General features: G+C 40.4%; 1 protein-coding gene across 1 annotated transcript in view; it reads left to right on the top strand.

Moving 5' to 3' along the window:
* The window catches only part of VWDE (von Willebrand factor D and EGF domains), a gene marked incomplete at both ends in the record, with an annotated part of 69,282 nt that overhangs the window by 38,245 nt on the left and 12,818 nt on the right, over nt 1-18,219 (top strand). The window contains 5 exons of the mRNA XM_080701209.1: nt 2,486-2,641; nt 2,772-2,876; nt 4,586-4,700; nt 14,283-14,420; nt 17,389-17,529. Of these exons, the coding sequence (XP_080557335.1) occupies nt 2,486-2,641; nt 2,772-2,876; nt 4,586-4,700; nt 14,283-14,420; nt 17,389-17,529 (655 nt within the window). The remainder of the gene's footprint in view (nt 1-2,485; nt 2,642-2,771; nt 2,877-4,585; nt 4,701-14,282; nt 14,421-17,388; nt 17,530-18,219) is intronic.

The raw sequence follows: 18,219 nt of genomic DNA, 5'->3' as shown, positions 1-18,219 counted from the left end.
GTAGGTTTGTTCCCATTCTTCTGAGAATCTTTCATACTGTTTTCCAAAGTAGTTACACTACTTTGCACTGCCACCAACAATGTATTAAGGTTTCCATTTTTCTACATCCTGGCCAGCATTTGTTGTTTGTGTTTTGAATGATGCCATTCTAATTGGAGTTAGGTGAAATCTCAGAGTAAATTTGATTTGCATCTCTTTGATTGCTAGCGATGTTGAGAATTTTTTCACACTTTTATTGGCTATTTGAATTTCTTTTTTTGTTAAGTGCCAATTTAGTTCACATGCCCAATTTTATTGGGTTATTTGTTTTCTTAGTGGTACATTTCTTGAATTCTCTGTATATCCTAGATATTAGTCCTCTATCAGAGGAGTTGTTGGCAAATATGTTCTCCCATCCTGTTGGCTCTCTCTTGAGGTTCTTTATAGTTCGCTTTGCTGTACAGAAGCTCTTCAGTTTAATGCAATCCCACATATTGATCCACCTTTTAGTTTCATGTGCCTTTGGGGTCTTGTTGAGAATATTTTTACCTGTGCCTATGTGTTAAAGCGTTGGACCTATGCCCTCTTCATGAAGCTGCAAGGTCTCTGGTCTAATTTCCAAGTCTTTTATCCATCTTGAATTGACTCTTGTGCAGGATGAGAAAGGGGGTTTATTTCCATTTTTCTGCATATGGTTAACCAGTTTTTGGCAAAACACCATTTGTTGAATAGGCTATCTTTTTTCCAGTGTATTCTTTTGTCAAAAATCAATTGGCTGTAAGTGTGTGGATTTATTTCTGAATTTTCTATTCTGTTCCTTTGGTCTATGTGTCTGTTCTGGGCCAATATCATGCTGTTTTTATGGGTATGGCTTTGTAGTATAGTTTGAAGTCAGGTATTGTGATGCCTCTTGCATGGTTCTTGTTGCTGAGAACTACTTTGGCTATTTGAGGTTTTTTGTTGTTCCAAATGAATTTAAGAACTGATTTTTCCATGTCTGTGAGATTTTATATTGCATCTTCTTGTCATATTTACTCAATCATCTTTAAATTGTAACAGCACTTCAGTCTTTCTTTGTTGTTCATGAAATTGGTGCTTTTGAAGAGTGTTGTCAATTTATTTTGCAGAATGCTTCTTTTCTATTATTAAATTGAGGCTATGCCATATTTTTCCATTCTCAGTACATCTATCTTGATGCAATTACCAGGGATGTAAAATTTGATCAACTGTTATAGAATTAAATTCATTTGTTATCCTACAAATAGCTTCTGATGGTCCAGTTCTTGTCTATTTTTGCAGGCTTGAGCATCCTCCTTATGCTCCTCTAGATTTCCATGCTATTTCATGCATTCCTGTCTTTTCAGGTGCTATTCTCTCTAGATATTTTCTAGATTCTCTCTAGAGTTGCACTCTCTCCATTTCTGCTTCTTTATCCAAATGGTAGTTCCCATTTTAATTACAGAAAGAAAAGCATCATTCCCCCCTTCTTTCTGAATAATTTTGTCACTAATTTAGACTTAGTGACTTCTTTCTTATTATATGTTATTTGAATCTCAGTTATAGCAATAATAGCATTGTATGTTATCTGTCTTTTTCATTGTGGTCTCTCTTTACCAGAATATCCTTAGCTCACAATAGAAACTCCTGAATTACTGATGAATGAAAAGAACACAGAAGCCTGTTTATTCATTATTTGGGGTGGCCATCTCCTTAAAGGGGTGGGAATCATCTTTCAGTTCCAAGTCACTGGCTGGACTCTTCCCCACAAGAAATTAAGAGACTCTACATCCTCTAAGGATAATTATCATGACTATCCTAAGATGCTACTGCCATTTCTCCTCTCCTAGATAAAAACCACTGATAGATCTGCCATGTATGCCCATAAATAGCAGATTTGCACTGCAGTTTATTCTCAAGCATAAGTCTACAAGGAACTTTTAACTAGCCACAGACAGGAGTATATTGACTTCCTTTCCTTTTCCACTGACCCAGAATCCTGAAGTATCAGCATGCTGTATCACTAATTCTGAATGGTTGAAAATATTCTGCAGTCATAAAATTAAAAAATAATTTAAATCTAAATTTGGGAACAAAAGTGTGTTCTATCCAAGTAGATAAAGAAGGTGGGAAATTTTTCAGGAGAATGAAGGAGTTTTTAAACAGAAAATCTACACACTATGTATCAGTTACACAGTCACATGTGTATACTCTAGCTCCAAAAGTCATTGCATAGTGAACCATTATATATGGCCAATATCACTAGCTTCTTTGATCTGAACCACCTGGAAGTGCCTGATTTGTCAGGAGCAGTTAGCATCAGATTGAGATGTCTACTCTTTTCATTATTCTGAATAAAATTTACTCAATGTGAGTTGTGGCTTTTCATTATGTATTCCATTACACCAAGCACGTATTTTAAAATTTGTATTTTGGTTCTGTGTAACTCCCTAGCAAAAATATTTTCATAATTTACCAAAAGTGAATTGCCTTTTTGTTATGTCTTCAGTTTAAAAACAGTAAATGGGTGTCTGGAGAACCCATCTATTCCCAGGCTGTTTTTCAAAATAGCAGCTTTGTTGAATGCCAGTTGCCTGCTGATGCCCAGAAGTCTTATACCATGGAACTGAGGGGTGAGAAGCCAATTGAGAAGTGGCAACTAAAGGTAAAAAAAAAAAAAAGTATCCTCATATATATAAACAAACAGTTATAATATAAAATTTCATATTGAATCTGTGAAATTCACTTAGTCACACTTAGAACAAATTATCTTATCATAGGACTGAATTTTGCAGGTATCGAATGATGGTTTTAGATTCAGTAATCTCAAAGTTATGATCATATATGATGGTGCTTGTCAAGCTTGTGGTCACGATGAGAATGACTCATGCACTCTGAAGGTATGGATATTTTCATTTATTGTCATATATGCATTATGAGTATTTTAATTTTCAATGCCAAAGGTATATTGATTGTAACTCTCATCTTCATATCTGAAACACTAATAGAGGAAAGCCTTCCTTGAATTTATATAGGGTTAATTGAAATTCTTATCCTTCCTATAACTCTTGTTGAAATGGTAAGGAAGAAGTTTCTACCTTTAACATTTTGAAGAGGCAGATTGTTTACTCAAAAAAATCAAAAGAGGAGGTTCACATTGAATTCTTAATTTCTTCAGCTCTACACTGTTATTTTTTTCTTTAGTAGTAATGATTTTTCAATAAGGTTTATCTTTCCTCCCACCTAGTTTTATTTGTGGCATATGCTGTATATTTAAGTACAGTTTCTAAAATGCATAAGGCAAGCACTTTTATAGAGATTTATTTTCCTATCAGCTCAATCCTTTGGACCATCCAAGCGCCTATCACTGAGCCATGACATTTCTTAAGCTATATCCACATTACTGGGTTTATCCACAGAACCTTTTCACATGTGAACTGCTGATACTGGGGAACTGATATCACTGGACTCTTCAAAACTGAGGCACACACTGGGCATGGTGCCACATGTCTATAATCCCAGCTACTTGGGAATCTGAGGCAGGAATATTGCAAGTTCAAAGCCCAGCCTAGGCAATTTAGTGAGGTCCTGTCTCAAAATAAAATTTAAAAAGGGCTGAGAATATAGCTCAGTTGTAGACCATTCTTAAATTTTAAATCTTTTTGGGGGGGATTAGCCATCAGATTACTTAAAAAAGATTTGGTTGTTGAAAAGTTACTGGATTTTTATTTTTCCCTAAATATTTCATTTCTACATGTTCAAAGTACTTTAAAACTATTATTCAAGGCTGATATATTCTTGTGAGGCTATTTGTTCTAATTTTTATGCAAAATTCTAAATGATAAAAGGAAATTTTATAAAATAATCAAAGTTTATACCTCTTGGATAAAATTTGGTCTTTCCAAATTAAGAATGACTTCCACATTTAATGTTCATTAACTGTGTGTCAACATCTCTTTCAAATGTTTTTCTGCTATGATACCCATCATTAAGTGTGGATGCTATGGATCTGGAATTCATAGGACATAAAAGCCTCCTAGAGGAAAGGAAAATAACTACAAACTAATATTATTTTTCAGATGATCAAGAACAAAAAGTCAGTTCTATTTCTTCCTTTTTCTGTTCCTCCATTTTTGTTTTGAGACAGGATCTCACTGTTACCTAGGCTGACCTTGAACTTTTGATCCTCCTACCTCACCTTCCCATGTAGCTGGATTACAGATGTGTGCCAATATGCCCAGCTCTAATTTCTTTATTAATTAAATCATTCCCAAACTGAGTTTATTAGTGGAAAAGACAAATAGAAAAGGTTTTCTCCCACATTACTAATAAGCTATAAGTTACAATTTTGCACATAGATACAGATTAGGTGTGTTTTCTCATTCCTCCAAATTGATCAGTTCCATAGGTGTTTACAACACACAAAATACTTTGTTTTACAATGTGCATTTATAAATACAAGGTATGAGAAAATATATTCTAATCAAAACAGAAGTAAAATATGTTTTCATTGGAATCACCAATATATATGCTGCTATCATTCTATCTATAGGTTTTTCTGCACTAAATATAGCTTATCTTTATAAATTTTTTAAAATTTTTCCATTAGGAAAATGTTTGCATCATTGATGGACTCTGCTACACTGAAGGTGATAAAAGTCCTGCCAGTCTTTATTTGATTTGTAGACCCCAAATCTCAAAATCGACTTGGTCATTTTCAGAAAGTAAGTTATTCTCTATTAACTCAAATATTTTCTATTTAAGATAGTTTGAAAGTTATTTTATTTTTCGTGTGTGGTACTGGAGTTCCTAGAAACCCTTCTACCTCTGGGCTACACTCTCAGACACCTATTTTTTATATTTTTATTTGGAAACAGGGTCTCTTATGCCAGCACAGCTGGCTTTGAACCTGCACCATCCTCCTGTCTCTGCCTCCCAAGCACAGGGATTACAAGCATGCACCACCACGCGCAGCTGAAAGTTATTTTTTTTTTAGATTACTTTTTTTTTTAATTTATTTTTTAAATTGGTGCATTGTAGTCATATATCAATCACATTGGAGTACAAGACTTGAGAGGATATACAAGCACACATCATCCAATTAGCCCTCCTCCAGCCCCCATCCCATTCCCTCCCCCTCCCTCCATCCCAAGCTTCTTTGGTGATTTACTTTGATACATTTGTTTATGTACCTCCTGCGTTTTAAAGAGGCTCCGTCCTCCAGTATTACATACCCTCTGATTGGTCACATTAGTTGCTTCACTATAGGGCCCTTTCTATAGCTCAACCTCTTCCTGTTGCCCTTTTCCTCCCAGTTATTGCTGATTAAGAGAAGCGTCTGATTTATATTCTCTGCGATATTTCTCTGTGCATGCTGCGTTGCAAGTACCAATCCCACTCTTGATGGTCCCAGTAGTGGCCTGGCTACTCAGTGGACTGATCCAGACCTCGCTGGCTCAAGCAGCGGCCTTGCCTCATGGGAGGCCCCAGTTCTGGTCTCGCTGGCCCCTGCACCGGTCTAACCCCTAAGCTGGCTTTGGTCCCGGCCTTGGAGGCCGCAGGAGTGAACTTGCCTCACGCCAGGCTCCGATGCTGGCCATTGGCCCCTGCACCGGTCTAACCCCTTGGCAGGATTCCAGTCCCGGCCTCGGAGGCCCCAGCACCAGCCTAGCCTCACGGCAGGCTCCAATGCCGGCCTCGTTGCCCCCAGCACCGGCCTAACCCCTCAGCAGGTTCCGTTCCTGGGTTAGGAGGCCCCAGCACTGGCCATGTCTCACGGCAGGCTCCGATGCCAGCCTCGCTGGCCCCAGCACCGGCCTAACCCCTCGGCAGGCTCTTATCCTGGCCTCGGAGGCCCCAGTACCGGCCTTGCCTCAAGGCAGGCTCCGATGCCGGCCTCGCTGGCCCCAGCACCGGCCTAACCCCTCGGCAGGCTCTTATCCCGGCCTCGGATGCCCCAGCACCAGCCTTGCCTTACGGCAGGCTCCGATGCCGGCCTCGCTGGCCCCAGCACCGGCCTAACCCCTCAGCAGGCTCTTATCCTGGCCTCGGAGGCCCCAGTACCGGCCTTGCCTCGAGGCAGCCTCCGATGCCGGCCTCGCTGGCCCCAACACCGGCCTAACCCCTCGGCAGGCTCAGATCCGGCCTTGGAGGCCCCAGCACTGGTCATGCCTCATGGCAGGCTCCGATGCTGGCCTCGCTGGCCCCAGCACCGGCCTAACCCCTCGGCAGGCTCTTATCCTGGCCTCGGAGGCCCCAGTACCGGCCTTGCCTCAGGACAGGCTCCAATCCCGGCCTTGGAGGCCCCAGCACCGGCCTTGCCTCACAGCAGGTTCCGATGCCAGCCTCGCTGTCCCCAGCACCGGCCTAACCCTTCGGCAGGCTCTTATCCTGGCCTCGGAGGCCCCAGTACCGGCCTTGCCTCGAGGCAGGCTCCGATCCCGTCCTCGGAGGCCCCAGCACTGGCCTTGCCTCACGGCAGGCTCCGATGCCGGCCTCGCTGGCCCCAGCACCGGCCTAACCCCTCGGCAGGCTCTTATCCCGGCCTCGGAGGCCCCAGCACCGGCCTTGCCTCACAGCAGGCTCCGATGCCGGCCACACTGGCCCCAGCACCGGCCTAACCCCTGGGCAGGCTCTTATCCTGACCTCGGAGGCCCCAGTACCGGCCTTGCCTCATGGCAGGCTCTGATGCCAGCCTCGCTGGCCCCAGCACCGGCCTAACCCCTCAGCAGGCTCCGGTCCCGTCCTCGGGGGCCCCAGCACTGGCTTTGCCTCACGGCAGGCTCCGATGCCGGCCTCGCTGACCCCAGCACCAGCCTAACCCCTCAGCAAGTTCCGGACCCGACCTCGGAGGCCCTAGCACAAGCCTTGCCTCATGGCAGGCTCCAATGCCGGCCTCGCTGGCCCCAGCATCGGTCTAACCCCTCTGCAGGTTCCAATCCTGGCCACGGAGGCCTCAGTAGTGGCCTTGCCTCACAGCAAGCTCCGATGTCGGCCACTGGCCCCGGCGCCCGCCTAACCCCTCAGCAGGTTCCGATCACTGTCTCTGTGGTTATTATTTCAAAGGTTCCAGGTATAATGTATCAGATCTCTGCCTACCCCAAGTATTGGCCACTGGCATTGCCACTGCCTCCACCGTTTCAAATCCTTCCCAGGCTCTTTTTCCACTCTGAATGTTGTCCAGTGTTCCTAAGCATGCGTGATGGTAGCATTCGACATTTGGTGTAATTTCTCCAAAAAAATAAAGTTGGTAAGATCCGGTTTCTGCTTCTCCTGAATACAAGTCTCCACCACCATCGCGGAGAACTCTTTCAACACCGCATTTCTCCTTGGTCTCCACTAAACTCTCTCCTTATATGTGATGTCTGAGATTCTTAACAATATAGAGAAATAGCAGTCCTCTTTCACGGCGAATTTTTCCATAAGTTCCAGTGCATTTAGATAAGTTTTGTCTGCATCTCCAGTGTCCTGGCATCCATAACGGCTTTCTTACTTCCTCTCCGATATTTTTTTTTATCTTTTTTTGTTCTGGGCCCGGTTTCTCCAGGGGTCTGGTGTGCTACTCGCAGTTCGGCCCGGGGCCCAGAGTCCCGCGACCCGGGCCCCAGCTGGCGTGCCCCAAGCGCGACCCCTGCCCAGAACCCAGCATCTTACTGGGCCTGGTTTCTCCAGGGGTCTGGAGTGCTACGCGCAGTTCGGCCGGGACCCAGAGTCCCGCGACCCGGGCCCCAGCTGTCGTGCCCTGCGCGTGACCCCCACCCAGAACCCAGCATCTTACTGGGCCCGGTTTCTCCAGGGGCCTGGCGTGCTACGCGCAGTTCGGCCTGGGGCCCAGAGTCCCGCGACCCGGGCCCCAGCTGGCGTGCCCCGCGCGCGACCCCTGCCCAGAACCCAGCATCTTACTGGGCCTGGTTTCTCCAGGGGTCTGGCGTGCTAAGAGCAGTTCGGCCGGGACCCAGAGTCCCACGACCCGGGCCCCAGCTGGCGTGCCCTGTGCGCCTGTAGATTTGAAAGTTATTTTAAACCACAGATTATGTAAGAGTCTTTAAGATTGACACTATTTAACTTAGCATCGCTTCTAACTGCATAATTTACTTTGCTACAAAGAAATATACAATGGGAGGACTTTTTGTATATACAATCATGCACCAGAAAAAAATTTTTAGTCCACATACAGTGGACCACATGTACAACCATAAGATTATATCATCTAGTGATGTCATAGCTATCTCAGTTTTTGTAAGTACACTACGATGACACACTGACAAAAGTGCCAGTAATGTATTTCTCAGCGCTTGTTCCCATCATTAAGCAACACATGACTGCATATAAATTCAATGATCATACTATAATAGAATGAGATATTTATTTTAATTTGATAAGAAAAGCAAACCAAGATGAGAACTGTTAATTCAGTCATATACCATTTCTTTTTTTTTTTCTTTTTTTTTTTTTGTGCGTGCGCGTGTGAGTGTGTGTATGTGTTCTGGGGGGGGTACTGGGGATTGAACCTAAGGGCATTCTGCCTCTGAGCTACAACTCTATTTTAGTTTTATTTATTTTGAAACAGGATCTCACTAAGTTGCTGAGGTTAGCTGTGAAGCTGCATTTCTGCTGTCTCAGCCTCCCAAGTACTAGGATTACAGGCATGCAACAATATACTCACTTAAGGCCAGTTCTAATTTAAGGTTTCATTAGAGGTTCTCAGTAATTGGAGGTTATATTTATAAGTATTCTTAACATCTTTAGCCAAGTGTGGTGGCATACCTGTAGTCCCAGTTATTCTGGAGGCTGAGGCCAGAGAAGTACTTGAGCCCAAGAGTTTGGGACCAGCTTGAGCAACATAGTGAGATGCCATTTCTTTTTTTTTTTTTTTTAATTTTTTTTTATTGGTGCACTGTATTCATACATCATAGTGGGATACAAACTTTTGTAGACATACATGCACACAACGCCCAGTCAGCCCCCACCTGATCCCCACCCCATTCTCTCCCCATCCCTCCCTCTCATGCTTGGCTTAGTGGTTGACATCTAGAATTATAGCAATTTATCCAAAATTAAAAATAATAATCTCACATAACAGTTTCATTTGTCTGATACCAAGCTTTTGATGACTTAAAGATAACATTTCAATATTTCTTTTTACTTTCTTTCTTACCAGAGAATATTTTTTTTCTATTTTTTTAGGTGAAACTATCATATATTTATATATCTATTTTTCAGAAAAAAATCTATCCTAATATGGAATATGGACTCTAGATACCCAAAACGATCTTGAAAAAGAACAAAGCTAGAAGATATATATTTTCTGCTTTCAAACCATATAAAGCTACAATAATTGAAACAGTGTAGTACTATTCTAAAGGCAGATATATAAGCCATTGGAGTTAAATAAAAGCCTAGAGCTAAATTCTTCCCTATATTGTCAAGTTATTTTTGACAAGGAATCCACGAACATTTGGTGGTGGAAATAATAATCTTTTAACTAAATATTGTTGAAACATAATAATTATATGGAAAAGAATAATGTTGGACCCTTACCTAATCCCATATACAAATATTAACTCAAAATAGATAAAAGACCTAAATATAAATCTTAAGACTATAAACTTTTAGAAGAAAATCTGGGTCATAAAACCTCACGACATTGAAATTGGCAGTGATTTCTTGGATATGATTTCAATGGCACAGGCAACAGAAGAGTATACAAACTCCCTAAAAAATAAAAAAAATATATTGTATATCCAAAGACAATGTAAACAGAGTTAACAGTTACTAATAGCATGGGATAAAATATTTCCAAATGCTATTATCTGAAGGTATATTAATATTCCAACTAGAAATCCTAAAAATTAACAACAATAAAGGCAAACAATACCATTTAGAGATAGGTAAAAGACTAGCAAAAGTAATAAATCTCCACAGATAACCAATCTTAGTTGTCTGTTGGATGGAAACTCTTATTTCTCTGGTTCTGGTGTGTGTTACCTATTTCTTCTTTGTAGTTAATCTCTTTGAGTATTTTCTCTAGTGCTGGTTTTGAAGACATAAATTCCTTCAGTTTCTGTTTATCATGGAAGCTTCTTATTTCTCCATCTAATATGATAGAAAGTTTTGCTGGGTAGCAAATTTTTGGCTGGAAGTTGTTTTCTTTCAGAGTTTGGAATATGTTACTCCAAGCCCTTCTGGCTCTCATGACTTGGTTTGGGAAGTCTGGAGTGATTCTAATTGGTTTGCCTCTGAATGTCACTTGGCCCTTTGTTTTTGTTGCCTTTAAGATTCTCTGCTTGGCTTCCACATTGGTCATTTTGACAATTATGTGGAGTGGGGATCCTCTTCTCCGATCCTGTCTAAAGGGAGTTCTATAAGTTTCCTGGACCTGTGTATCAACCTCTTGCTCTATGTTTGGAAAATTTTCTGCGATTACTTCCTTGAAGAGATTGTTGATCCCTTTGGTTTCACTTTCTTTTCCCTCCTCTATTCCAATTATTCTTAGGTTAGCTCTCTTAAAATGGGCCCATATTTCTTCAATATCAGATTCCTACTGTCGGATATTTTTTCCTAGATTAGAAACTATGCGTTCATTTTTGGAATGATCATCTTCTAAGAGCGAGATTCTGCTCTCCGTGTGGTCTAATCAGTTGTTTGTGCTTTGAATTGAGGCCTTTACTTCATTAATTGCGTCCTTTATCTCTTTTTGGCTCTCTCTGAGTTCTTTTCGAAGCACCTCTATTATTTCTACAGTTATTTTCCTGATTTGATCTTCTAGAAATCTCTGATTTTCTGTTTTATCGGGTTCTGATGTTGTGGGGTTGTGGGCATTGATTGCTCCAGTATTATTCCTCTTTCCCATGATTTCGGAAGTTTGTGCCTTCTCTGGGTTCTTTCCTTGGGTCACTATGACTTCACTTAAGGTGTTCTGGATCTCGAGTCAGTAGTATCTCAGACCCCACTACTCCTTTACTGGGTTGTATCACAGAGTCTCCGACCCAGAGAGTCGATAGAGGCTGCTTTAGACTGTGGGGGGTGCCAGGTTGCACGTTCTCCTATGGTGTGATATCTCTGTCACCGCCACTCCCCCACTGGGTCAAGTCCTAGGGAGTACAGTACTGGGATTTCTCCTCTGTGGCCCGCAATTTGACTCACTGTTCTTGAGTACGCAGATGTAGCTGTACTGGCCTCGGTGAATTCACTGCTGCTGCCGCCAGTGGCAATATGGCGCCGCTGCTACGCCCTCGGCCGTGAGGCTGGTGTATTTCTTCTTGGTTTTGATTTCCACTCTGAATCCCTGCAGCGTGTGCTGAGCTCAGCCACTGGGAGCTTTAGATTTTACCTGCAGCGAGAAATCCCGCCTGGCTGTTCCGCAGCGGCTCACCTCGGCTTGCTGTAGCCGTCCGGTGAAGTTGCAGCTGCCGCTGGCAGTATGGTGCTGATGCCGCGTCCTCGGGCGTGAGGCCGGTGTATCTCCTCTGTGGCTCTGAGCTCTGTTCTCAGTCCGCTTTCTCTCTGGAGCCTGGTGATTTTTTTGTTTCTCTGGTGATGGTGTTTTCTGGCTATGAAAGGCGCTGATTTTGTGGTAATGGAGATTGGTTGTTAGCGGGTCTCTTAAGCCCCGCTTTTCTTGGTCACCATCTTCCCGGAAGTCTCCATATACCATTTCTTATTCCTAGCCTTACCTCTACATTTCTGACATTTAGCCACTTAAGCTCCCACAGTCACAGATTTATTACTTGTCAATTAAGAAAACTGGACTCATTAATCTATGAAGTGCCTTTCAACACCACTATTCAATAATGCTGTAAATATAATATTGGATACAAATAATTTTTAGATTCTTTGTTTCGTCCAAATAATATCCCAAACTATGGTCATGTGCATGCTTGTAATCCCCGCACTTGGGAGGCGGAGACAGGAGGATCGCGCTGGTTCGAAGCCAGCCGCGCTGGCTTAAGAGACCCTCTTTCCACATAAAAAAGTATAAAATAGGTCTGGGAGTCTAGCCCATGGGAGTGTAGCCCGGAGGTAGAAGGGCTCCCTGGAACCCCAGTACCATCAATAATAATAATAATAATAATAATAATAATAATAATAATACATAATACATAATACATAATTATTCCCTGGCCATGTGTAATTCTAATAGAATAATAAAACCATATTTATACAGTGCCTTGTGATATCCTTATACATGTCATTATATATGTATATTTCATTATTGTCTTAGATCATTTGTCAGATGATTCATTGCCTAGGTATAAAATTCATGGAACAGTTTTAAAAGATGATGGAGCTTTAGAAAAAAAATTAGTGTAAGAGTCAAAGGAAGTACAATATGATTTGTGAATTGGCTGGTTTTTATTTTTGTTTTAGTGGTACTGAGAATTGAGTCCAGGGGCATTCGATCTCCAAGATACACCCCCATCCCAATTTTCTTTTTATTTTGAAAAAGAGTATCACTAGGTTGATTTCTCATTACTTGCTGAAGTTGGCCTTAACCCTGCGATCCTCCTGTCTCAGCCTCGCAAGTACTGGGATTACAGACATGCACGGCCGTTCCCGTGTGGTCTCTGTTTTCTAATGGTTATAATATGATTGATTTATTAGGGAACCTTGGTGTTCAAAGATATAAGCAATCTTAAACTATCATATTTCCAACACCCTTGTATTGAGGATGAAGAAATGAAGCCAATAAACTGAGCTGCTTGTGTGAGGATATACAGGGCAGCCAGGGAGAGAACCATAGTTTCTTGGCCTCGATACTCCATTGATTCCAGCCGAGAGAGAGATGAATACTCTATAGGGAGGCTCTTTATTCCATCTACTAAGACAGTGGGCAGGGAAGACAGACATTTTTAAAATATAAGATAATATAAAATATTTTAAATCATTTCAGGAGCATAAGGGAAATTCTCCCCGTGTCCCTACACAGCCGCTTTACTGGTGCATTGTCGCAGCTTCTGAATGCACGCAGAACAGCAGGACATTGATGTGACTGGTGCCTCCAGCTATTCCAGCTGGTATAGTAAGGAAAATTCAGGGGAGTCAAATGAGGAATCTAGTCCTGGAGAGTAGAGGAGAAATAGAGAAAAAGATGTGCAGAGGAAGAAAGTGAGGCTGAAAAAGACAATTTACACAGACAGACAGACAGATAGAAAGCTCACAATTACATGCAAGCAGTGAAATGGTCTACTCTAACAAGTAATTTAAGACAGAAGAGGAGGTGTATCCTGTCCAGGCAGTACAAAATTATTCAGTTATTTTATGCTGTATCCAAAGTGTTTTCACACTCTAATAGCAAAGCATGAGGTCTGTGCTTGTCAGTTATTTTTACATTTTGTTTGCATGAAATTAAATTTTTTCAGAATGCTTAAGAAATGAAAGTAGCCAATAGAACTGTTAGCTAATATAAAGTAGTAATAAGGCTGTTAGCAGAATTCAGTCTTGATTAAAATGCCTATTTCTGTAGAAGTTCCCACACTCACACTTGCCCTTATAGAAATATATTTAAGTTATACAAATGTAAACATTAAATAAATAGGAAGTTATTGAGATTATATTTGTCTGGAAGAAATAAATTTTAACATCATCATAGAACAAAGTAGACTATGTATTCATCTTGTAATTTTCTTCATTATCATAAAATGAATATTTTATCATGTATGAATACAGATATCTCTTTTCTGTTATTTTTGTAGGCTTTATTTAAAAATTTCAAAGGTTGATTGCTTTGTAAATTTTTTATAGTAAGGGATACTATCCATTGATGATATTAATTTATTCAAATAAGTTGTTAAGCATTTCAAAGAGGACCACTTCAACAACAATAATAATCGCCAATTATTTTACTGAGGAAAGAATGATTATTTTAACACCATGGATTTTTTTTTTTCATTTTATCACAGGCAATGCAAACACCAGACTGAACAAATTGTCCTTAAGCTAAGCAGGTGACCATTCTAAACAGTCTTTTTCATTTAAAAAGAATCACTGAGTTTTTTTTTAACAAAGTACAAATTACTTCTATTACCTTAAGTATTAATGGATTTTTAAGTCATCTTATTTATAAGAAAAAATTTTAGGTATTTGAAGGGTCAGGTATAATAATATATGAAATGAAATTAATTACCTGATATTTGATTATACACTAAATTTCAAAAATTCAAGAATATTTTCCTTCTCATAATGCATAAAGACTTTTCTATGGAAATTAGAAGACCTTAAATAAAGAGTAGAAGCTAAATAATGATCCAATGAGACATAAGATATTTTTCAAGTTAAATTGAATTCTTGATCTAAATTTTGTGTAGGTGAAAACTGCCTGGAAGATACTGACGAGTGTGCCTCCAGCCCTTGCTTCCCAGGAGTGGAGTGCCGCAATACTTTTGGTTCCTACCAGTGTGGCTCATGTCCAAAAGGATTTCATGGTGATGGGAAAACATGTTATGGTAAAAGTCCCCATGTTTTGCTATGAGATATTTTCTGCTTCACTTAATTAACTCAAATCCCTCGGTTCTACTCTCTTTCATTCATGCATTCATTTATTCTGTATGCAGTAAGTGTCTTACACTGAACTAGGTGCAGAAATATATCACACATGTCTTTTGACTTAAGAGCATAGTAGCAAGGAATATGACTATTAATCACATAGTACAATAAGGTGGTCTGTGCATTGCGGCAGAAGTACGTAGAGGGACTAGTAGGAATACTGTACAGGGCATTGTGTCTACCTGGAGGGATAATGAAAAACTTGAAGAAGGAAATATTGTCTTGACCCAGGAGCCGAACCTGTTGTATCAGGTCAAGGGAGAGAATAGCATTCCAGGAAGAAGGAGTCACCTGAGCAAATACACAGAGGCCTGCAATGTCGCAGTACACCCTGGGACGCTGAAGAATTTAGTAGGACTGGAGTACACACACAGTAGGCATGGAGAGCTGCCACAGAGCTGAAGCTGGAGAGGAAGTGGGGTAGGGGCAGCAATAGGGGCCTTTGAAGCCAGAGAGAAACATGATAGCATTTACATTGGAGGAAGTTTAACACCGAGAATAGGCTACTTGTGGGTATGAAACCGTGGAAGCCTGAAGGTAGAAAGAAAATTAAGATAATATTTTAAATATATAGGAAAAAGATGAAGATATTCTGCCCTAAGGTAAAATGATGTTGAATAAAAGAGATGCTAAGGAAACAAATTGATAGTCCTTAGTCAGTACTAGGATTCACATGATGAAGGCGAGTCCTTGCATTTAAGATGTTTGATTTGGGTAAATGGGTATGTAGAATTGACATTAGCATTACTGTGGTCCCAACTGTGTTCCCCTAAAACTCAAATGTTAAAGCTTGTGTGCCTGTGTGTGGAGTCAGAAACTATTTAAGGTTAGAAGAGATGAGAAGAGTAGAGCCCTGATCAGATGGGATTGTTGTTGTACAAGAAGAGATACCTGGGAACCCTCTCTGCCATAAGAGGATAGACTGAGATGGTGACCTTCTCCAATATATGAAGAGGGTCCTCATCAAAACCTAAACAGACCTTCACCTTCATCTTGAACTTCAAAGTTTCCAGGAAAATGGGAAAATAAGTTTCTGTTGTTTAAATCATTGGTCTAGAGTATTTTGTTGTAGCAGCTTAAACTAACTGAGACACACATACAACATATAGAAAGAAGTGGTTCTATAATAAAAGGATAATAAATTCAGTTTCGATACAAAGAGAGAGGACTACAAAATATTCACATGAAGCTCAAGAAAGAGGACTGGGTTAAAGAGGTAATTCTTAGGATCACTGACTATGTGATGAAATTACTCAGGTGGAACTCAGATTTAAAGAAAAGGGAATGAAAACTATTGATGGACATCAATATTTTAAAAGATTGAAAGAGAAAAGTAAGTTACAGAAGGCAATCTCAATGCAGTATATCTTTGGTGTAATTGGGTCAGGTCCTATTTTAATGAAAAATATGTATTAATGGTATAATCTATTTGCTTCAAATAAGGGTGGGCATGTCTTATACTGGAGGTAATGAGGAACATCAGAATACAGGTCAGCAGATAAGGGATTTCCTGCTCCTTCAGCTGCCAACATTTCCTCTCTGTATCTAGTTCCTAGTATCCATACCTTCTGCTCTATAACTAACCTTCCTCTTTTCCAGAGAGGCTTAAAGCCTGTATCAAGTGGAATTTAGTAGGAAAGCAGGTTGGACCAAATCCCATTACACATGAGTCACTAAGATGATTCTTAATCTTGTCAGAATCATTTGTGTGTTTTCAGAAGATATTTATTCCTACAAAAGAACTTTTGGTTTTAGCGGTTACTTAGTTTTATAGTATACAACAGAGTTGAGGGATATAAAAATAAATTAGCTAAGAGGTTAAAAAATAAATAACCTCTTATTCTTGAGGTTATTTCTAACTAATCAGGGAAAGGAACACATAAAAGTCAGCAACATGAGCTTGGAGGGGTCACACATGCCTTGCAATCCCAGTGACTTAGGAGGCTGAGGTAGGAGGATTGCATCTCAAGAATGAGGCCAGCCTAAACAACCTAAAGAAACCCATCTCAAAATAAAAAAAAGAAAAAGAATTGTAGATATAGCTCAGTGATAAAGTGCCTCTTGTTTCAATTCCCAATACTACAAAAAAATGTATAAAGGCCAAAATACTACAGGAGAACTCAGATGGACAATATTTTTTTTTCGGTATTGGATATGGAACCCAGGGGAATTCTACCTCTGAGCTACACCCCCAGCCCTACATTTTATTGTTTTCTCTGAAAAAGGGTCTCACTGAGTTGCAAAGAGCCTCTCTAAGTAGCTGAGGATGTATGTGAACCGCAGTCCTACTGTTTCAGCCTCCCAAATGCTGAGATTACAAGCGTGCACCACCACACCCAGCTCCAGATCAATAAATTTGATTGGGTGGTACTAAAGAAATTTATTAGTCATGTTGGACTGCCATAACAGAATGCCACAGATGGAGTGACAGATAGGAGTTTATTTTCTCATGGTTCTGGAGGTTGGAAGTTCAAGATTATGGAACTGACTTGGTTGGTTTTGGTGAGACCTACTTCCTGCCTTGCAGAAGGTTCTCCTCACCTGGTCTTTCTTCTGCATGGGCTCCCAGTCTCTCCTCCTCTTCTTAGAAGGCTGGCAGCCTTATAGGATCTGTGCCCTACCCTTCTGACTTCTTGTTACTCCCTTAAAGGCCTAAATAGAGCCATGCGTAAGGTTGGAGTTGTGGAATATAAATTTTGATACACACAATTCAGTCCATACAGAAAGTTTGCTGAAGAGATGATCTCGAAAGTGATTCTTATCTAATTTGCAGAGAATTCAATCCAGGTTACATGTGTATCCTATGTTCTTATTGATGATGCTTTGTTTCTGGAAATTATTTGATGTTTTCCATGTACTCATTTGCAGTTGAAATTCAGTTTTTAAATGAACTTACTACACAAACTGTGATTCTCGCAAGCCCTGACAAAAGTATAATTAAGGAAGAGTATGGAAAAAATGTCAAACAGGGAGAAAACCACGTTAAGTCAACCAACAGAAATGCTTCTAGTAAGTAATGGTCTTAATTCAAATATAAAGACAAATATCACCTTCCACTTGTTTTCTAAAAGATCAACATGTTTATCTTTGGGTACTTTTACTTTTAGAAAGATGACCTAAATAGCACATAACATAATTTAAAATATTTTATTTTTCCTGCTAATCTATTGAATCCTCTGGCTTAATATTCTAGAAAAAAAAAAGAATTCATGTCATATAATGAAAAAAGTATAGCATTGTTTAAAGCAATGTTAGAAAAGTTTATTAATTATTATTTAACTTTGTGTGTGTGTGTGTGTGTGTGTGTGTGTGGTAGTGAAGACTGAACCCAGGAGCATTCTACTACCAAGCTGCCTCCCCAGCCCTTTTTACGTTTTTAATTTTAAAAGAGAGTCTTGCTAGGTGGCCCTACACTGGCCTCAAATATGTGATACTCCTGTCTCAGCCTCACAAGTACTGGTATTATAGGCATGTGCCACCACGCTTAACTGTTATTTAACTTTTATACTAGCTGATATTCTGTATTATCTTGTGCACCCCATAGGCTGTAAGTTCTTGAAGGCAGGAACAGTGTCAAGACTTCTTATTACTTCATGGCTCCTCATATAGTTACATGTGTGTTGTCCATACTAAATGAAGGAGTGGATAACTTACTGCCAAATATTATGGGTAGAGCAAAACATTAGTGTTATTGACTAA

Source organism: Muscardinus avellanarius, assembly GCF_963383645.1.
Source record: "Muscardinus avellanarius genome assembly, chromosome: 9".
In the NCBI taxonomy this organism is placed as follows: domain Eukaryota; kingdom Metazoa; phylum Chordata; class Mammalia; order Rodentia; family Gliridae; genus Muscardinus; species Muscardinus avellanarius.
The sequence above is the reverse complement of the archived record's forward strand: the minus strand, read 5'-3'. Positions and strand labels throughout refer to the sequence as shown.